The 23338-nt window shown below is 34.7% G+C and overlaps 2 protein-coding genes across 2 annotated transcripts; one reads left to right on the top strand and one right to left on the bottom strand.

Annotated features, from left to right (window-relative positions):
• Positions 1–804: 804 nt before the first annotated feature.
• On the bottom strand, positions 805–10119 carry LOC138331740 (universal stress protein Slr1101-like). The gene is made up of 4 exons (XM_069279496.1): positions 9319–10119; positions 7448–7528; positions 3892–3998; positions 805–3151 (listed from the first exon to the last, which is right to left on the bottom strand). Exons 1-4 carry the CDS (start codon positions 9410–9412, stop codon positions 2954–2956), a joined length of 480 nt encoding a protein of 159 aa, XP_069135597.1. The 5' UTR covers positions 9413–10119; the 3' UTR covers positions 805–2953.
• A 2795-nt stretch (positions 10120–12914) lies between these two features.
• On the top strand, positions 12915–20581 carry LOC138331739 (noelin-2-like). Its single transcript, XM_069279494.1, has 2 exons — positions 12915–14130; positions 18703–20581. The coding sequence occupies exons 1-2, from the start codon at positions 13419–13421 to the stop codon at positions 19488–19490; spliced, it is 1500 nt and encodes a 499-aa protein (XP_069135595.1). The 5' UTR covers positions 12915–13418; the 3' UTR covers positions 19491–20581.
• The last annotated feature ends 2757 nt before the right edge of the window (positions 20582–23338 follow it).

The following is a 23338-nucleotide window of genomic DNA, read 5'->3' as shown; positions in this document are numbered from 1 at the left end:
GAAAAGTCATTTTATCTGATGACTAACTTTTTTTCTAATATAGAATTTTGGAAATAGGAATTCATGCCAAAGTTAAAAATGGAATAAAACAATATGGCGGCGTGCTTAATTTTGAGCTATTAGATTGAAGACGGCTATTTTACGAGAATTGTTATTTTACAGGAGTTTCATTGTTTTGAGCATACACACGACAAAATAAAGCAATAGTTTGCAAATTATTTGTCTGATAAATATGAATATTCGCAAAATTGACAAAACCAATGTTTTCTTTATGCAAATAATATTACACAATTAACCCATTATTTTTGCTCCGAAAGGTTGCATATATTACCCCTACCCCCAAAATTTTGAAGATGAAAATACCGCGTTTTTTACAATTTTTGACAGACTCATCGCTTCACAGAAAAAGCTCTTATGGGATACAAAACGTTGATTTGGTCATGTGACCGCGAAAAATTTAGGGCACATTTTCGGTCATGGCACTGATACTTATAGGCAGACAATACCAATGTCCGAGTAATACTTACCCGATAACAGAACAAGATAAACTGTTATGTTTTATGTTTCTTATTATCCCAATACAATAAATTAAAGATGTTCGACCGCTGACAAATGTTATTTCTTCACTATCAAAAACAGGAACAAACGATTTAGTATTTTTCTTTTTACTTTACACCATTACCACCATTAAAAAGTTTGTGTTTCTAATTTTTCTTCAAGTTAAAGTTACAAAAAATAATTAATTGCATTTCGAAAAAAATCCGTGGCACTATATCCTCTATGGAATGAAGTACTGATTGCGCATGCACCAAAGACGAAATAAATTATTTGATATTAATTTTTGTGTTAATTAGATATATATATATATATATACGATTAAACACCAAGTATTGTTCAAGTGATGAATATCACTTATGCTCTGTCGGCGGTGGAGCATCTTTGATTGGAACTAATAATAATTTGATGTCAACTACATTATATTGATCTAATAAAAACTCCTTATTGTTAATTTTGAAATTAGTCATTTTATTACGAGGAAATTTGAATTTCATTGTAAACAAAATTCCATTTCCCTCTCAGTGAACCAAAAAAAGCCTTACAGTAAAATTAATTTGATATAGTTACAACACGAGACATCAACGGGACGTAAATCTCCCTGAGTAGATCTTTAGAGACATTTCTGTCGTGGGAACGATAAAGTCAGGGTAAAAATGATTTTGTTTAAACATTTATTGTAAAAGCCTGCTCAATTTAAATATTTAATAGTCAATAATAGTATATCTAGAAATGATCATGGTCAGGAGGACAATTGTTGTTAAAGGTAGGTTTCGCCCAATGAAATATAAAGATTACGAAATTGAAATATATCCTGTACATAGATATAATCTTCAGATCATTTTCGATGCATACAGCGAACAATATGGGTGGTCAGTTGCCTAGCTTGACCAGGAAAGTTCTCCTCTAAAAATGGAACAAAGTCAAGCTTTACATAGAACATGACGTATTTTTCTTCAAAAACGAGGCCGCATCAACAAACGGAAGCGTGCAACAAAATGTCAGATAGAATTGACAGTCTTGTCACGGAATGTTTAGTTAAAAAACCACAACAAATCGAAGTACGATGGATTGTTTATACCCTACATGTCATATAATTTATAACACTTCAAGTTACTGACATACGCTCGCTAGCTTAGTACATCAAACATATATGTAGTTAGTCTGCCGCTGTATGTGTGCTGACATATGTGTTGAATTTAACTCACCACGTGCAACACGACCCAACAGAATCCGGGCGAGTTCCGCTTGAGATATGGCTTCTTTTTTTCTATTGCTACATGCCATCTCTGAGTTTCATTCGCTAGAGATATCCTAGGATGCTACCGATTCCATTCTAATTTCCTACTCTTTGATGCCGATTCTGATACATGTTTTTTCTCACACGCTTTCGTGCAGCCATTTTGTTTACTTTTAGTGCGTAACAATGCGCATGCGCGAAACTTCGACATCACAATCCATCGCAGCTTCATTTGCATGTAATCCTCTCAGCCTGATGATCGTAATAAATCAAGAATTTCCTTCAATTTCAAGACACATTTGTCTAATCTCACAAGCATTAAGGAAGTAAATTGAGGTATTTTTAATATGTTTTTTCAACGGATCGGTTTTATCTGATTTTACAAAAATAAAATTATTTGGATGGGCGAAACCTACCTTTAAGAATATAATATACTACATAGATAATATTGCAGTTACTAATGATACTAATGTCATATATGAATATACAAGCTTGCACTAAATGTCCCCAGTGGTAGTATACTATACGATATCATACTATTATACAGTAATGTCTTTCTGTATAATTCATAACCGTCTCAACGTCACATCATTTTCTAATGAAGCCTTGTGCACCATGCAGCATATAAAATTATCATCTGTTTGGCCAACCATGGTGCCTATCAAACTTCCGGCTTGGAACATTGTCATTAAAAGTGTTTTTGTTAAACTTCTATATTCCAGAATATGGCTAATACCACAATGTGTTTAATAGATTCAAGATATTGTCAATAAAAAGTTAAACTTCCAGCTCAGAACAGTGTCACACTTCAATTCAATGACATTACAAAGTCAGACGCCTTTCTCGGAGCAATGTAATGCATGTAGTGTATCCGTCACATGTTTATCTAGGAACATTGTCAGACTGTCATCCCGGAACATTAATGTTCTAGCTCAGAAGATATTTAACCATATTGTCAGGAACATGATCATACCTCTAGCCCGCAAAATGTCAAACTTGCAGCTCGGAAAATTGTAAAACTCCCTGTCCCGAGAATTGTCAAACTACCAGTTCGCAAATCGTCAAAATTTCCAGTCCTGAAAACTGTCAAACTTCCAGCTCTAGAGCATTATCAAGCCTGCAGACCAGAACAGTATCAAACCTTCCGTCAGGTTATTGTTAGTCTTCCAGCCGACATATCAAGACAGGAACACTTGAGTGGTGAACACAATAGTCACTAACACTTCCCAAAATCGTCCGTCGGATCTTTCCAAGACCCCGAGATCCAACAACGACTAGACTGGCATTTTCCTCCTTCGCAATAGACAAAATTACCTCCCCTGCTTTCCCGACATCTTCGCGCAGCTTCCCGCCGATCTGCAATATTAATACAAATCACAAAGCACATGTAAGTATAAATACCTATAACTGTAATATCATAATGTTGACGTCGTATTCGAAACCACAAAATTATCGATTGAAGGATTAATTGTCGACAAATGTGCCTAGATTTTACTTTGCTGATTTAACAGAACATTTACGTTTATTATATGCCAGCATAATCCATTAACACAAAATATGCCATTAGTTTCGAACATCAAACCGAACCTATCTCTGCTATCTACCAAGTATCAACAGGGGATCAATATAAACAACAACAAAGAGATATTTGTATCATATTTATCTTTAAGGAGGAGCATCCTGATGATGGTAGCCTAACTCATAGTCAGATTTGTTATGCAGTGGTTTTATATAGGTGTTGGGCTTTCAAAGACGATGGAACGACAGAATGATCTAGACTACCTAACTCGATATAATTTGTAACACCGGGATGAAAACAGCCTCGATATAAACGAAACTAATAGAATCGAGCTACTACGTACTTTCGGGTAGGATTGATTTAATGGCATTGATAACAGATCGTACATAATTCGTACTATGGGCAGTTTTGTGTAGCATCTGGTTTTAATCAGACTGGATATCTTTAGCGTTTATGTTTCTAATAGTTTTCAGTAATAACATTTAGGTAAAAATTTAACTGTTATGAACTGCTATCATTTGGAGTATCAGCCTATGTTAAGTCTATGTTCAGTTTATGTTTTGATAAAAATACTTACGTTGGCTTCTTGCATTTTCCTTGTATACTTTTGAAGTAACTGCTGAACTCGTTTTTGTTCCTCTGTCACCAACACAGACACAGTAGCGGGGTCAGTAAACAGTATTGCTGGAACAGTTCAAAGGTCAAAATTAACATAGACACAGTACCGGGGTCTGTAAATAGTATCGCTGGTACGGATCAAATGTCAAAGTTAACATAGACAGAGTACCTAGTTCAAAGGACATATAATACCTCATAATCAAAAAATGATTGCAGATGGTACAAAATTCACAACAAATATAAAGCAAACAATTGAAAGTAGAACAAGACTATGAAAGACTTTCATCAACAACCGTAATTCTAGTCGAGTCGAAATCACAAATAAAATTTAGAGTATGACAACATTTCTTGATACAACAAATACAATGTACTTCAGTATTTTTGGCTGAACATTTGGCTGAAAGCTGCATCAAAAGGAAGCCCGTCTTGGCTTGTATAGATGCCTCTTGATTCTCATAACTCGTAGTAGATATATGGGTGTCCCTTAGTGGATATCTTCTGTAATATCATAGATTCTGTCTACCTTTTGTTTATCATTTACGCACTACAGACAGTTCCAATTAAGGAGTTCCCGGATCTCAAAGATGAAGGAGATCCGAGTTGCAGGTGAGAAACTTTCGAACTACGGCCAGTACCCGGCAACTTATCCACGTATCGCAAAGTATGATAAATGTATATGTAATTAAAAAGCACATCAAATATGTCATTTCAAACAATGTTTTCGATAATGCTATTAAGAACAAAAACATCCAAAGGGCAGTCACAATTTGAACCGATCCTGACAGGTTTGCCGGTTGTCAGAATCGGTGGTGACACATTTCAGTAAAAAAGCACATAAGGACAAAAGCTTAGCGATTTCAAAGGGACACAACACGCAGCCTCGAACACATACAGATATTCACTCATATAATATTTCACACAAGGGTGAATATCATTAAATTAAATTAACTTATTACATGACGGTAAACATTCTCAGTTAACGCACCTAATTCCAAAGGGTGTCAAATTGGAAGATAATAATTCCTGAGGCAAATGATATAAACATCAGCTTTATTAAATTACTTTGTATTTAAATCTTAAGTAACGTTTTAGTAAGTACTGTTCCACTATTCTAATAAGTTAAACAAAGCAAAAACGGCTGACTTTGGTATCTAAACAATTAAACACCATTCTGGCGATGTCAGATAACTTTAAGATAAAAAAATACTGTCAACTATAAAAGTTTCCCATAGCCTCAATTATAACTATGCGAACTCTTATGAACCCGAAAGTTGGTGTTTCTGTCTGTAATTGGCATCTGTTTCGCAATTCAACTATTGATTTGGCTCACAAAGTAAATATCGGATACAGAATTTGTTACTATGAAAGTTGCTATACCGCCAACGAATGTCTCTATGAAAAATTGGAGCATTTTTCTTCAATTACATAAGTTACTTAATTTACACCATTATCACAATTACAAAGTTTGAACTACTTATCTTCTAGATATAAATATTAAAAATAATTAATTGCGTCCCAAAAAACTCCATGGCATTATGTCCTACATGGGATGAAGTACTGATTGCGCATGCACCAAAAGCAAAATAAAATAGTTTCAATGTATTTTTGTGCTAATTAGACACATATATACACGATTAAACAGCAGTTATTGTTCAAATAATGATTACCGTTTATGTACTGTCGGCGGTAGAGCATATTCAAAGGACATTATATTCATTAAAATGAGATACTTTTTAAATGCAATAAGACAACCAAATATCTATTCCGCTCGGGAACTAATAATCATTAGGGTATTTTGAGCGAAGTTATGCAGTAGAACACCGGAAACTTAATTAATGTCTTAATAAATAAAAAAGATAACATGTGCTGTCGTATTTTGTGCTAAATGCTTCGTAAAATGTTTCTGTGTTTTCGTACATATTCCAAATCACACGTAACAAACAACACTGAATGTGACTTTCCACAATATAATACACCAGCATAAAATGATAGGCTTACCGATATACTTCTACAATGTTGTTACGTTCCTAAGACAACAACAATGCTGTCATTCTACTATAATCAAAAGTAAAGAATGCGTCTGAAATATCCATTGAAGTATTTGTGGTTATGAAACTTTCGGTTTCTTGCATGGTTTCTATGGCAGCCCAAATGAAATATTTAATGCTAAACAAAGGAAAAAGAAAAATCAGTATATTTTTTACTCATTATTTTGCATAAAAGTATAGCAAACTATCCGTTGCTCGATCAAACATGTGTCAGTAAGAAATGTGTTACTATGCTTATTTAAAATTAATATACATCGAAATAAATCACCGAAATAAATCACCGAAATAAACCACCGAAATAAACCATCATGTATCTAGTTAATACTAATCACAAAGCAAACTAGCTACCAGAAAATATCAACCAGATCAAAACGATTATCATCTAGTAAAAATATATATAACATAAAGTAAATGTGATATAAATCAAGAACGATCCAAAATATTCATTCCATATGATCATCATCAAATATGAAATCCTATATACATTGTATAGCAAAAGTTCCAATGCTGGCATTGAACCAACTGCCGGGCACTAAATATCACCTGTGTAAACATCGCTCATGACCTTTTCTTATCTACAGCAGTGTTTTCATTGTAATCACAACAACCTGCCTTTGATGCTCCCTTCCCCTCCCCCCAACTTGGATGAGAACCCTTAACACTCCGAAAACATATAGTAAGTTATAGTTTGTGTATTTGCAACAGTTGTTATATTAACGTCAAGGAGAAAATGGAAATCGCGTAATCACTGCCAATATGTATAAATTTACAGTGTGCCTCAGAAAATGTGTTTAAGTTCGAAAATGTATTCGATATTCTGTATTTGCATATAACAGAGTTATCTGCCCTTGCGGGAAGGTATTGATTGTGACGTCATGGGTTTGCGAGCACAACGTCATACTTTTTGGAGAAAACGACGTGAAATGCGCGCACAAAAATAGTGACGTAACAATCGATACCTACCCGCAAGGGAGCTAACACTGTAATATGCAAAAACGGGATATCTAGTCATGCACATTATGTCTGCTATAAAATAAACACTGCTTTCTAAACGCCGTTACATACGCATTTTGCTCAACAAATTATCATTACAAAACCTAGAAATTAAACTGTATAAGTATGGATTTTACACAGCTCCATGCGACATCATACAGGGTAAACCATTGATAAAAGCAGTTGTTCGAGTAACTGTTACCATACTTTGATACTTTAATGAAGAAATCCGCTATTATATAAAGATTCAATACAAATATACAAAGAACCACCGTAAAAAAAACCCACAAAACACACACACACACCCCCCCCCCCCCCCCCAAAAAAAAAAAAAAAACAAAACAAAACATACAGACATTCAAATAAACCATATGCTATAAACAGGAAAGGTCGTTTTTTTAGGGGTGTTAAGTTTTGATCTCCCGTCCAAAATCAATAAACCAAAGTTTTGAAGATCCCGTCTACGATACTTACAGCCATTTAGGATCCCATGATACTCCGGAACAGTTACCAGGACAACAGTGTCTTGAGGTCTCCTCACATTTTTTATGTAGACTGAAACGAGATAATAGCATAAACAAGTCTTATTTGATTGTTCAATATGAAACATAATGTCTCAGGTCATTTATTCATAACAATATCTGTTTTTTAAACCAGAAAGGAAGAATTATTTTAAATTTCTAATACATGTACAATGTAGACCAGCATATGTTCGCGTGCCATTCATTTTCACGGATACCGCAGAAGATCTAAAATCGCAAAAATAAATCGCCACGAATTTATTTAAAACATAAATAAATAAGTAAGTAAAATAGTCTAAAATCGCGAAATTAGTGATCGTAAATAAGTCGTTCGACAGTAAAAAAACCTGTGGATTTCTTCGCCACAAAAACACGTCGATATACATTACTTCACAATACTGTTTATCAATTAATGTTGATTAATACTGCGAATAATTGCGAAAATCAATGGCCGCAAAAAATATAGTAGATCTATACGACTCGAAATCGTTAAATTAAATTGAATGCAAAAGCGTAACGAAGTTAAAAATCGCGAAAAAAATCGCCGCGAACATAAGTTGGGTTTTTTGCAATACTTTGCCTTATCCAAGCCTTGCATCGATGTTTAAATACCCTTAGTTCTGTCGTAAACGTCAGCTATAACTCTTCCATCATGCGCTGCAAGAAGTTTTAATCTAATATTCTCAAACGCTCCATCACCTGAGTCTAGCTGTTAGCGAACGCACCAGAACCATTGAACAACAGGGGGGCTTGTATCAATTTATATCGGAGGCAGACACACAAAGCGTTCAGTTAGTCGACATGTTGAAACATACTCCATAAACCCTACCTATTTGAAGACTTAAAATCAATGAATGTATTTTCATTTGATGTTTGACGGTAACAGATGAGCCGATATCTTTCAATTTCTTCCTGTATTCGTCCTTGGTTGTAATTTGTCTTGATAAAGTTTATATGAGCTGCCAGACGTATGTGATCGTTCCTCATTCTGATACTTAATGAAATCCGATTATTCAAAAGAACGGTGCCTTATTGTGATTTATAGAGGCACAGCAGTTATGAAGAACATAACATAGTGGTAGCATATATCATATCGAAGCATTCTTTTTTCAACAATCCATCTATATATTTTGTAACTTATATTACCAAAATATTAAACGAATTTAAAATAATGAACATAAACCAACAATAAATGAAAAATACATGAAATATTTTAGAAATATAACAAATTAAAAGCACCTCGTGTGGAAAAAAAATAACTGTTCATAACGTCTATGTAAAAAACATAGATTCATTAGATTGAGCCGAGTCCAAATATTGTAATATGAGCTTTCGGTGAAGTACACAAATATCAATGAATGTATGATAGGGTACAGAAGCATATAGAGACTATTAATGTTGTTTTACTTCCGTTAACCATCTCATGACCCTCGTGGGGAGAGATACAGTCAATTATCACTCTTAGCTGGAACTGATCCGCAGATGAAAGGCCACGCCGCACCAAACATCTTCCTACTTAATATATATGTTCATCATTATGTCTTTTCCTGTAATAACAAATGAAGGTATGTTGTGTTTTATTAGCATTCCAGACGGGTCAGCCTGATGATTCACATATAGCAACCTTAAAATCGCCACCTTGCCTGCATGAGATTCTGACGGCATTTGTATATCCTGGGGATTCACGAACATTTTAGAAAAGGGATCATACGTAACAAGAGAGTTTGAGACAGAAAAGTGTTCGTCTGTAAGTTTTATAAAAAAAATCTGACAGAGCATGCATGGATCTAACAAACGTCATACCAACAAAGAAGTGCAACTTACAGTCGAACGCATACTCGGCGTGTTCGCTTTCGTCAATGGCTACCACAACCGTTCGTTGACCGCTATTCTGACCAGCTGTAGAGCGTTCCGCCATGACTAGGAATGCCTGACTCCTGCACGACCCCGTATTCCTTCCAATCAATGTATTACTCACAATGGCCCGGGAGGTTTCACTCTAAAAGTGCAGATTATCCACTTAATCACAAGTTTTGACGGAATTGATTTGCATTCCATGTACGTTTATACGTTTCTGGGTGGTAAACTTTTTATAATGTTCCTTTTCTTTTGTAACACTACAAACCTATGTTAAAGCTCGAATACGCTAAGTATTTGACATTGTAAGGCGCCGTCAGCATCTCTGTTCGCTCTGATCAACAGTTCAACATTAATTCACCTGCCATGAGGGGTTTCGCACGCGCTTGTAAACAATGTAATGTCCATAAGATACACGTGCGTTTACACACAGATCTAGATACTCGCGGCGCTTAATGATTCCATACAACCACTGGGAATCATTCGGTCAGTGTACCACAAATAGCTTTATTAGTTCCACGGGGAAAATATGGCCGAGGCAAACATAACAACCCTCCACGGCAGAATTTATTTCAGTTTAAATTAATCATGAAAATGCACTACAGACATTACGGAGATGATCGCCAGGTGCACAGCTTGATATACAGGCTAATAATACACCAGTACCCCAGACAGCTAGATCTAATCTCATCCGCAGGCGTGTAACGCTTAGCATATACTACATGCACATACATCAACCCTGGTGGTCGTTAATCAAAATTAATGAAAGAATTGGAAGTTTATAGTAACATGAGAACGCATCTGCTGTAATGAATTACATAGTGAATCGCATAGACAAACTTCCGTACTAACAACCGCGTCGTCGCTATTTTTGTCTAGAATTAGGTCAAGTTATTAATATCAGGTTAATTTATTCCAGTGTGATCATATATCGTATTGATTACATATATCATATTCTCATATTCCGACCACAACATGCAGTTGTCAATCAGAATGGTATCCCCAGTGACCAAGCCTGTGAACTCGACACGACTGAGCGCTGTAGTTAGACGATATTGACGCGGTTCCAACAACTCGGTGGGATTAGAAACTGTGCTGAGAAGAATATTATTAGATTATCTAATGAGCAGACTGAACAATATCAATCTTGATCCAGAACAATAAAACAAGCGAGATTCGTTTAACCCCTCACTGCATAGGACTTATAAGAGAATTTAAATAAATAAAGGAAATTCAAAAGTATAAAATGCATTTTTAACAACTTTTGAGTAATATTTTGTATAACAAACCATGATATATATGCATTGTTCATAAGCTGATGTTTTTTTCAGAATAATGATCTGAATCATATTTCATTCTATGTTTTGCGTTTGACTTGGTCAATGAAATTTTAATTTCAAAATTGAAAATTGAAACATTTCATTTTATTTACTATTGTATCTGAATTGTATCTGAACAACATACTGTCAAGAACAACGTGCACATCAGCACATCTCGCCAATCCTATTTACTTACTGTCAGGGCTCTTAAGTGATAGCATTTTGAGTTAACTGATGTCTTCGTTTATATCAAACGTATCAATGTACAAATTTATCCTACCCCTACCGTGTTGTTTACACAAGGACGTCATTTATTAAGCTAAAATAGAGCTAATTTCATTGACAACATGGCCAGACCCCTATCATAACAATATCCAACACAGAGACCGAATTGTACAAATGGAAAGTCGATACACCAATGTAGTAATTCCCATCAATTCATATAGAAAGGAAACAGCTATAACGTCCATTGGGGACTTTCGTTCCATGGCGGAGTCTCTCATAAAATATACTAATGAAAGCTAAACCTTCATACACTTTCAGTAAAAATAATATATATTGTTATACGGCCTAAATGGATTTGGTTCAGACAGAATAAACTATTTATAGGACTCTAGTAATAAATCATTTGAATTATGAATATAAATAATATGTGAAATGCCATCTGCGGTGTTTGACTCCTTTTGCCATTCCATGTTATCATGAGGATGATGATGGTATAGTATGCGGTATATATACATATTTATATATATTGAGCATTCCGCCAGTTTATAGGTACTACATCGCTGATGAATAGCGATGTTTATCTATTATAACAGGAGCAGTAGTATGTTTCTTCAATACGTTTCCTTACACTACAATCATCATTAAAAAATTCAAGCTTTTTATTTTACTTCGGAATAAAATTATTTAAAATAATTAAATGCATCCGAAAAAATCCAAGGCAGTACGCCCTAAATGGTATTAAGGTACTGAATGTGCAGATAACAAATAAAAAAAAGACCAGAAGTTATTTATAATGTATATTTTGTGTTAATTAGACATATGGACGATTAAACATCAGTCATTGTCCAAATGATCAACATGATCAATGCTCTGTCGGCTGTGGAGAAGGACACACCGAAATCTATAAAAGTGGTAATTTCTGCTGCTGCGCTTAACGCTCAGCATAAAGTTAGTGGGGCACTTTGTCAGTTAGCTGGTTAAACGACCCTGGCTGTTTATCAATTGAACTTTTTGTCTGTGTCATTATTCTTTTGAAAAGCATGGACGTTATTTCATCCCGATATTAATAAAAAATTAAATTAAATTAATTTGATCATGGGGCCGCGGTGGCCGAGTGGTGCATATGTCTCGACATATTATCACAAGCCCTCAACCTCTGGGTCGCGAATTCGATTCCCATGTGGGGCAGTTGTCAGGTACTGACAACTGGTCGGTGGTTGTTATCTGGGTACTCCGGCTTCCCTCAACCAACAAACCTGATACGTCCTTACATGTTTATGGCTGTTAATATGACTTTAACTAATAGTAACCAAAATGGCAATTAGATCATTATGAATTGATACTTGGGTTTTTTTTCACATTGTCGACAAATGACATCAATAACACAATAACAATCTTTAAGTATAATTTCAAATTAATTATGACATTGAATGATCAAGTCGAATAGGATTACAGATAATATGGTTTGTCGTCATGGTTATTACCTAAACCCGTCATAATTGCTGATGAAAACGTGGAAGCTAATTAATGCGTTCCTTAATACATGTTTTCTCGCCTCTAAATTATGTAAACGACCGCGTCAGAATTTGACAATGGCATACCTTAGATGCGGGTCGGCATCTGAGCAGCTTCCGCGATGTAGGCGACATATATAAATGCCTTGTGTGACGATGTATTATCGTTAAATATTCTAATTTTCAATAGTGTTTTCATAGGATAATGTAATTATCTTTGTCAATGGATACGATAATTATGAACATCTTTAAAACAAAAAATGAGGATTTGTGTATGCTGACAATGCTTAGATACAATGAGGCCAATTTAATATAAGACTCGGCCTTCCAGAGGTCGATTGTGAACGGTTCCGCCAAACATCGTGCAAAGACGTCAATTATGTATGATGTAAAATCGCGTGCAGGCTCAGTAATCAATAAATTACATAAAGTTTTGATGAATGTGATTAAATTACAAATCATGAAAACTTGAGGCCTTAGGGAAATTTACTGAAACAATGAGCGATTGAAAGCCGGCATCAGACGTTCTCTTGGGATAACTCTACAACCAAACACACAGTGATCACTGTTGGAAATGGAAAAGTTACGTGAAAAGGCGCCGAGTTGTATTTACAAAGAAAACACAGGATAGCTTCGTGAGCTTCATGTGGATTCAAAGCTCTGAGATGGAAATTATTTTCGATCCTGTCAGAACCCCCATAATTAATCGTCCCCATTGGCTACCACCACGAGATAGGTAGTGTGAGTAAACGAGAGAGCGACTACTGAGCTCTTGTCTCAAGTAGCAGCGATATGAACGATCTAATTCCTGCTTTATATCTTAAGAGGGTTATAAACGCTATAGCAATAATTGCTCTCTGCGTTTTCACGCCTCTCTTAACCATTCTCAATGAATTCGGTCCAGGAGAAGCTCATGTGCTACTGAAGATGTAGATGGGATGTGTTTTGGCATTTATTTGCTTCAATATTGTGTTGGAATATTTCATATACGTACAACAGTTTCCCAGCCATGGGTAACCAGGTATGGCTTACTGTGTTCACTATAGGTTTAATTTCGTTCCCGAGCCATGCTGCCGATGGAGGATTTCCTAGCTTTAAAATGAGTAATGAGGATTGTACTTACGAATTAAATGTGAAAAACAATCTGATAAATGTTTCGTGTGGACGAAATGTTACTGTTCGGATACATGATAAAAACGGTGTCATCTCCATGACAGGCCGGAAATCCGATAGTCTTTGGTTCCAAAATGGCGCCCGTGGCGGCGGAGGATTATTTCGACCAAACAAAACGTCGGCAAGCTTTGGCGTTAATAATAGGGCATCCTCCAAACTCAAAGATTCAACAACAATTCTTAAACGGATGAAGAAAAAACTTGGATTCCGACAAAAAGTGTTAAACAATATTACAACGGATTTGAGAAATGGCGACGTTGAAGTCCAAAATGATCTTTCTAGATTGCGAGACCTACAAGCTGGGAACGCTCTCGCCCTAGAAAATGTAGCTGCCACTTTGACGAATCAGTACAGATTTCTAAGTATGGCCATGTTGGCCCAAAACGCCGAAATGAAGGCGTTGATATCAACAATGAACTCTATGATCGTTGCGACACAAAAGTCTGTCCGAGGCAGTCTAGCCGTTAATGATCAGCTTCAAGAGGAAATTGTTCTCTTGAACACAGCGCTTCAGCGGGCCAACATTTCAAAACCAGAGAAAAGGAAAGGTAAGAACAGCAAGTGTCGTCAAAGTTTTTTTTTTTATTATTATTATTATTTTGTAAACAAATGTTAAAAACACAAAAATATAAAGATAATAATAAAATAATGAAACAAATAAAATCTAGTCAATCATGATAGAGTACTAACAGAACAAATACAAATTTTGAAATCCGTTACATTGAAATACTACTCATTTTGAACTAAAATAGAATTCCTATCCACACTTATCCATTGTTTTCCCCTTGGTTATATTGAAACCTAGATAATTTGAATAGATTTCCCATTCACCAAGGACTTCAATATAACCAGGTTCCACACTATTTGTAAATCTGTACAAACCATATATGACTAAACCGGAGGCTCAGGGAGAGCGAACGTCTTTAAATCACCATACAAATCTTGTTCACATTCTGTTTAAATCAAAATCTCAGATATGATATAAACATTCTCACCTTATTTTCACCTTAAAAGACTTAAACATACTTATTCATATCATTTAAAATTCATTTATTTCAAAATAATGAAATGCAATTTTTATCTGTTACTTTAGTTTAAAAGTGGAGACCCTGATTGTTACTCTTGACCAAGACACACTGTATAAAATATACGTTGAACAACTAGATGTGAGATATTTAGTTTTCTATTTTTCTTCAAGATTTTCTTTTTTTCCCACTATTTCATATATTTCCTTTTGTTCAAAACTCTACCTATCAGGGAGGTTTTGGACTCTGTCGTGCTGCGAAACGCACCATATCTGGTATTAACCTGTAATCAAGTATAATATTCAGCATAAAACAAATAGATAACTGGTTTACCTGACTGGTTTGGGTTATCTGTTCGGTATCTTTGTCAGTATACTTCAGCGAGATAGCACTATAAAATAATTGTAACCAACCAGACAGTTATACGATACTTGCAGGTAACGATATTTATAACTAAGTTTTACGTAATACGAAAGTGTTGTTAAGGATTAAACTATCGTGTAAAAGATATAAGGTTGTACTTCCTATTGCAGTCTGTATTTGAGGTCCAATCTTAGCAACCGCGAAAAAATAAAACTCGCTCAAAATAACGGTAATATGTGAAAGCATTGTGATGTCGATGGTACAAGAAACCAGTTTTTACCACAAAGTACAACAGTAAATATAAATGGATAAATGGATACAATTGATGTGATAAAATTTTCATTTTCATTTGAACGAATTCAATTTTGTATAGTGACACATCAATGTATCAGAAATTCTTTGCGTCTCCTTTAGATTGTTAAAGAGCGGGACCCTATCTAGTTAAGGTTTTAACTCAACTGAATAGCTTCATATGACGGGAACCAGTTTGTCTTGCTAGCTTTACCGAATATTACATCACCGTGCTTGGGATTATCGTAAATCCACTTTTCAAATTGTTTAAATCTCCTTGGGGTTGTGTATTGCTGACATTGGCAAGAACGTCCACAAATAGGCTATGTTTAGGACGGCAAAATCCAATAAAGAATCGTCAAATTGCATTACTGTCAAAATAAGCTGCAAATTTGGTATTATGGCAGCTTATAAAAACGCACGTCGTCTTCTATTAATTTGTGGATTCCCCTGTGGGCAAAGTAAGAGAAAGCATTATGATAACGCCTTGTTCATCTCAACTCGGGGAATTTCTAGGGAATACTTTGACATAAGAGTGGTGTCAAGTTTCTCGATGGAGTTAGAGAAGTATTGATTTTTCCTTCAAGTCAACAAACAAACACAAGGTCGAAATATTTAGTTCCTCATTTGTTTCGATGAATTGTGTAAACCTACGAACGCTAATCACTTCAAGTAGAAAAGTAAGAAACAATACCACAGAGTTTATGATTTGTTCAAGAGAAACACTGATGCGTTCAAGATCTGGGCCCGCTTGTTCAAAGGCTGAGTAGCTTAATTACATGATAACTTTTCATTTTCAATTTGATGTAAAATATGTGCTTATATATTCTCTAAAATCAGCGCGTATGTAAAAAATCGAGTTCTAAATAATCTTATTTTCTAAAATTAGTATTATTAGAAATTATTTGTCTTGTTTTTTGTTGTTAAGCTATGATCAGCCAGATCACTTTTTGAACAGATGGGTCCTGATTAGTATGACAGTCACTAAAAAAACTATTGGTCTAATATTGATCTCTGCTTTATTAAAGGGACAATTCAGTCTAAGAGTACATTAGAATTTGCACATATTTCGGAAACAAACAAGTTCTAATGGAAATTAGAATAGTTGGTTTTACTGTGATAAGCCAGAAAAGCCCACTGTAGTCAAATTTATGTCAGATGTTCAAACTCGCTTACTGCCCGCCATTACACATAGTGGTCGGATGTCTTGTATGCCGAACCCTGGCCCTTGTTAGTGTAGTAAAGATTTGTTTTTGTCTAGAACTACTGAAATCGCTCTTACAGTAGTGTGTTTACCTTATTAGATGCATATTCTTGTCTAAAATAATGTCATCTACTCCTCAGTGGTTATGTATTGCATTTGTTTAACGTACATGACTTTGGCTCGGGTATGGGTACATCGTACATGTTGTACCTGCTTAATCGTATTGATCAACGATTTGGAATTTCAATGGTATCAATCAAAATACATAACAAATAAATTTGTCAATATTTCTTGTTACATGTTTCATAAGGAATGTAGAACAATAAATCTATGTCACATTTTGCTTCGTGGTTATGTAACAGAATGAGTCTAACTGAATTGTCCCTTTAAGAAACGTGTAGCTTTTATTCTTAAACAGATTGAAAATAAAACCAAGACCTACTTATTTATACAGTTGAAATATCATAATTTGTCTTCATTAGTACATTATCTTTCTTTTATTTCTGTCTGAAATCCAAATTTTAGACAGTTTTATTAATGATACTTTGAACATCATTCTGTATTTGGTACGGAGTTGAGTCATAGTATTATCTAGCTTTATGACCACGAGAGAGAATATTAATTCCAGCTCTACAATTCGCCACCTCAGTTCACATGGTGCATTTACGCAGATCTATTTAGCAATAATTCGCTTAGTGAAATCCTATCAGACCTGGTACAAGATACAAAATATTTTCATTGGTGGAAAATGACGTCAATAGATTGAAAAAAGAGACACCTAAATGCAATTTGTTCCCGAGATTCCTATCATAATGTTTACAAGTAAACAATGAATCTAAGATTTAGCTACAGGATGTTGAATATATAAACATAGCCGAGATGATAGATTTGATTTTGGCCATGTTCCATGTTTGTTCGCGGAAGCAATAGAAATCATACTGAAACCAACAGATACAGTAAAGTGCATGGGGCTAGAACTCTTCACCAATACGTATAGGAATCGTGTGTAATCTGTTCCGTCATCTCGTAGAAACTATACACGATGCTAATCTTAATAATAACTCGTTAAAGATGGCAGGATACAGAATGATCGAACACTGTTTACATTTGTGATGTGCAATTTTAGAACCATTTCCGTCAACAGCTTAACGGATATTACACATCATGTTGCATAATCCATTTGTCAAAACACAGATCTTGTTGGATATTTGCCAGCATATGCAGCAATTCGTTAAAGTGTAAAGTGCAAGCCAAGAACTGCACTTGCAAAGTTTAACCGTTTGTATAATGCTTTCTCATTAGATGTCACTATTTGTCTTTGTTCATAACTGTTGTGTTGAAGAAATAACGTTAATTAACTGTAAAAACCAATTACAAAGTATTATGTACATGTAGATAAAAATGTTGATAATGTAATACGCAAAACATGTATTTGTTTATATCCGGTACTTTTGGCATATGGCATTGCTAATATGTACTTTAATTTATAAATTTGAATATGTGCATATTTGTTAGTAATGTTTTCAAAGATTAATCGATATTAAAATACTGATATCAAGACTTTATCAATTTGAAAATTTGTACACAAATTATTAAGCATATGCATGCTATTATGAAGCAACAGTATTCATTATACTTTATATTAAGCTATTTGTAAAGGCTAATAATGTTAAAAGAATGAGTATGAATTGATAAGTGATTAACCCACATAATCTATGATTTTAGTAAAACTAATAATTTCAGGTGACTGTCAATAATTATTGTTGAAAGAAATATTTTTTTTTTATTGTTGAAAGAAATATGTTCATTTTCATATTTACAAATTAGGATATTTCTATCAAATACTACCATACGATAACACCAGCTTCCAATAGGAAATGTTTTTTCGACTAACTGGAACGCTGGATTTTGTTTGGTCAATACTTTTTTTTCAAATAACCATAAAAAATGCATAGGAACTACGATTTTATTTTGATATAAAGCTTATAAAATGACATAATGTCACCTAATTGTGCTCAGCGAGTCAATAAACTTAATTTAGTTTTCATTGTCATGTAAAAATTAAAAAAAAGAACCTATTATGTCTATGTCACAATTCGCAGTTTCTAGAAAGAATATTTTGTCTTCTATTGTTTCAATGGTATTTCTTAGCTTTCAATTAAACTTAAAAAATAGATAAAATGCATAACAGTGGTTTTGTCATACTTTAATCAAACTGATTTTTTTTTTCTTTGCAGATTTCTGTCCAAGACATCTTACGGCTATTATGCCCGGAGGTGAGGAGTTACCCGTTGGTATTGCACAGGGAACGTTTATGAAGGACCCTATCCCCGGGGGACAGATATGGGTAACATACGGTTACAGTGACCTCAATGAAATAGCCGAATTCGACTCACACCGGTCCTTCACTTTCGACACGGCCACGAAGAAACACACTCTACCATTCTTCTGTGAGGGAACCGGTCATGTTGTCTACAAAAACTGTCTCTACTGCCATAAAGTGATGACAAATAAAATCGTCAAGTTCAATTTAATGGAGGGACGCTGGGTTGGTGAGCTGCCCCTCCCGGGTGGTGCCGGATCTCACAACACCTACCCATACGAGTCGGGCATATTCACAGATGTGGATTTTGCCATTGATGAACTGGGATTATGGGTAATCTACGCGACCCAGACATCCAGAGGTCATATCGTCATCAGTAAACTTGATGACCTAAATTTCGTCATCACGCAGTCTTGGACTACAGATATACTCAAAGTAGACGTGGGAAACGCGTTCATGATCTGTGGTGTCCTGTATTGTGTGGACTCCTTCAAGAAAGTTCCGACATTCATCAAGTATATTTATGACACAAATAATGGTGGCAAGCGTGTGTTGGCTGAGGGCGTACTTCCATTTAAAAATTCCATCAGTACTAACTACGCCCAGAACTACATGTTGGATTACAACCCACTGGACGAGAAGTTGTACGCATGGAACCATGGACGCATCGAGATATACACCTTGACCTTGGAAGCAAATTAATTGCATTAACTATCACTCTGTTTCAAGAGGCAACAAAGGACTGTCCAACTGTAAGACAGTCAACAAACTGTGAGGTGGTATATACATCCATCGTTTCTAGAAACCAAAGTCGACGTCATATGAACAGGTTGATGTGATTCGTAACATTATGTATTATGAAGTGATAGACTCCAAAACGATATGCGTTGACAGGCCTAGTAGAACATTATCCTATCTCCGAAATTACACATGGTATGATTTGTTAGAATGTTATTAAGGGATATCGAAAATGGAATATGTGCATCTTTTTTCAAATTTGATGAAAATTGTTTTATATCTAACGTTAATCATTTTCATTATTGAAATTCGCTTTCAAGGCATGGATCTATCCGAAGATATTTTTCTTGTGTGGATAAGGAAAATACACCTTCACCAGTCTCGATATTTCAAATGATGACGTCGTCTATAAACTATTGATAATGACACAAAATCAAACAACATCAAAGCTATATTTGAGAAGAATACAAGAGTGTTTGAGCGATTGGTTAACCTTCTGCTGAATGAACAATTTTCACTCGGGTAAAAATGTCCCATTATAAGGCTCATGTTAAGCGCAATTATTGTCTAATGATATGCTATATTTCAATTTTGATTCATTAATAAGTGGCATTTACGACTTGCTCCTGGTTTAAATTTAGTCTTGCAATACATTACCCGTTAATTGATTGTGAATATAGTGCCACATTATTACATTTTTATTATAACATCAAGCGCGTTTGAAATATCTTATTAATATCAAAATCTATAAATCATAGCAAAACTGTTTATTTGTACGCTTAGGTAATTTTGATGTCCGTAAATCACATGTAAATAATGGATTAGAGTCGATGCTGTGAATATGCAGTCAGTTTTAGTGTAATTCGTGCCACGTTTTATTTATGGACGTTGATACGTTTCTTTTTATCACCTTAGCGTACACGGAAGTTTTATTTGAGCATTGAAGTTTGCAAATTGTAAATATGTCAAATAAACCATTACTTATCCCTTTTATTTGTTTTCAAATAGAGGAACTTGACACCTTTTGGTTTTTAATAAACATATCTTCATACGTATACTGGTGCATTATATTTTTATTGACATGCTATACATTGATATCGTATGACATAAAAGGTTTTAATATGAATTATCTCATTTTCAATATTCAAAGAATCCCAATATTTCCTGCATATGTATGACGTAAACACAACATCATATAATTGGTTTTGGTTCAACAATATCTCTCATGACAGTTCAAAACCAATTGATAATTCCTCCAATACATATTAACAATTAAGATAGCTCTCTATCATGTCATAGAAATGGTATTGTACCTGCTATGTACATCAAAATACAACTTCCCTACAGTGTTTGCGTATTACATTTGCTCTTTTGGTGCTATATACACAAACATTTCTTCCAAATACAATAAAGGCGAACATATAATCAATGTTCTTTTTGAAACCCGCGCACGTAACTTTTTCGTTTTCCTAAAAAAATAAACATCGCTCTATTGGTTTATGGAAACATGCTTGTACCGTGTTCTTTTCTGACAAGATATCGGCTGTATTGTATTTGCGTTTAGTGTTTGATACCGCTTCCAGCGATAATGTTTTATTTATAAATATTTCATGCTGCATTTATGTAAGAGCGAACACTAACGAATCGCTGCCTATATAAAGAATATATAATTCTGGAAAATATCGATTACCAAACAAAATTGTGAACACAGAACAGAATTGTGCCAATAAAAAGGAAAATTAAAAAAAGAAAAGACAACAGGTTTACTGTGTATGTTTTATGTTAACTAAATCAAATCCCACATCTTCGATATATTCTCTTTGAATTATTCCGAGTTCAACTTTTCGAAAGACTCTTTGTGTCCGTTTACCATACGTAGGGCCCATCGCTGAATTTGTGAGTGGATAATGATCTAACTATAACCATAATTACCCACGATCTCGTTTTGGTATGGTTTACACTGCTAGATCGATGTCTAATGACGATATCCTGTATTAGAAATACACATACAAGTCGTTAGTATAATTTGTTGTTTGGAAGTCTGCAGATTTACACACCGCAACATGTTGCCCACATAGGAGGCAGTTCTGAAATGAACCTGGCTGTTAATAGAACATTACATTTAATATACCAAACCAAATCGTGTAGCGTCTTCGTGTCGAGTAATCCTCCGAGGATACCGAAAAAGATACTCCGCTCGTCTACGTACAATTGGCGAATCTGTCTCATCATTTTTAATTACTGAGTCCCAGACATAAGCGAAAGCGACCACTTTCAGAGACTATGGTACGTCTCATCAGGGGATAAAACAATAAGCCTCATCACTTAGGGTAACACTCAAGTAGAGGTGATTTCTAACCTTATTAAGCATTGTCAAGTAAGAATTTATGAAAAAATAAACCTATGATAGCGTATATCTATCTTTCTACGTATGCTTTATTATATTGACTTAGCTATATGTAAAGCAATAATGGAGACTCATTCACTGAATCGTTCACCCATTCGGTTTTGTCTTGACTAAGCTGAAGTAAAGCATGAAATGAAATATTCCTCGATTTCATATAAGAAACAGGGTAAAACTCATGGTGTACCGATACCTACAATCCGTACATCTATATAATAATATCTTTGTTCTTAGGTTTATGATTTTTCTGAATATTCATTGCCATTTAGATTTCACGAAAATCTCAATGAAAACAAACAATTATTTGATAACTTCAGAACAACAATTGTGTGTTTTGATAAATATTTTTGTACCCAGATAGATTACTGTAATCAACACGAAATGTAAAATTTCCTTCATTTTACATACAATTTTTCTAAATATATATTGTAACGGCCAAGTTTTATGACCAAAACCACTATTAATCTGACCGTTACATAGATTTGGTATCAATCTGATTGATACCATGTCCATAAAGGACTCGACTAATGGTCAAGGAATATGTAATTAAAATCTATTATAAGCCATAAAAGTCTTCTTTTAGGCATATTCTTCCCCAGGGATCTTCTTCGTCTCAGCAGCTGCAGCACCAATAAGTAATTTTAGTCTTCGAATATATGTCTGTGTTTCATGGAGTTGTCTGCCCTTGGACCTTTACGTACAAAGTATATTTTACAAACTTCATTATACATAGGTATGAGGTTTCAAGATTCTCATACTAAACAATCACTGTCACCGAGACTGTGATTCCTAATCAAATATAACCAAGAATTCAAAAACTTAAATAATTTAATTTTGTTTAGATTATATTAGTGCAATACACAATGAGAACTCTGTTTATCCTCTTCTCACCACACTCTCACAGTATCTATTCTTTGATTAATACTATATTTCCTACCAATAGTTTAGAATATATCCAGCAATCTCCAGCATTTAAAAATTAATAATTATTCCCTAAACCTTCCAAATTGAAATGTATCTATATATAAAATTCTACCACTGAATAATAATAATTTCCCCAAAAAGATTCTCTAGAGTCAGTAGAGTTGACGATACAATTCATTCCCAAATATTAACAGAATAATCTTAGCTCCTATTTACGAAAAACCTATAAATTACTATATAATTCCCCACATATAACACGTACGCATATACACATAGACAATACCATGACAAGACAGCCGCATCGAAATCGAGGAAACACCTCTTACATCAATAGCGGAAAGGTACACCGAGAGACATCACTAGACGTACTCACACCTTGACTCCCAAAGCAGGAGTGAAATCTCCGAACCCCGAAGTAACGGAACATTGCTTCAGTATTGTTGGAAAACCATAGTAACCACGCGAGATTATTCTATTGCTGGAC

The sequence above is a fragment of the Argopecten irradians genome, chromosome 9, assembly GCF_041381155.1.
Source record: "Argopecten irradians isolate NY chromosome 9, Ai_NY, whole genome shotgun sequence".
Classification (NCBI taxonomy): Eukaryota; Metazoa; Mollusca; class Bivalvia; order Pectinida; family Pectinidae; genus Argopecten; species Argopecten irradians.
This window is presented reverse-complemented; position numbering and strand designations above follow the sequence as displayed.

Excerpts from the sequence above, each read along its gene's own strand:
- LOC138331740 (XM_069279496.1), bottom strand. The coding sequence starts at position 9,412 with ATGGCGGAACGCTCTACAGCTGGTCAGAATAGCGGTCAACGAACGGTT. Across the intron at positions 7,529-9,318 it reads CGCCGAGTATGCGTTCGACT|TCTACATAAAAAATGTGAGG; the intron begins GTAAGTTGCACT and ends ATCTCGTTTCAG. Across the intron at positions 3,152-3,891 it reads GGAAAATGCAAGAAGCCAAC|ATCGGCGGGAAGCTGCGCGA; the intron begins GTAAGTATTTTT and ends TTAATATTGCAG.
- LOC138331739 (XM_069279494.1), top strand. The coding sequence starts at position 13,419 with ATGGGTAACCAGGTATGGCTTACTGTGTTCACTATAGGTTTAATTTCG. Across the intron at positions 14,131-18,702 it reads AAAACCAGAGAAAAGGAAAG|ATTTCTGTCCAAGACATCTT; the intron begins GTAAGAACAGCA and ends TTTTCTTTGCAG.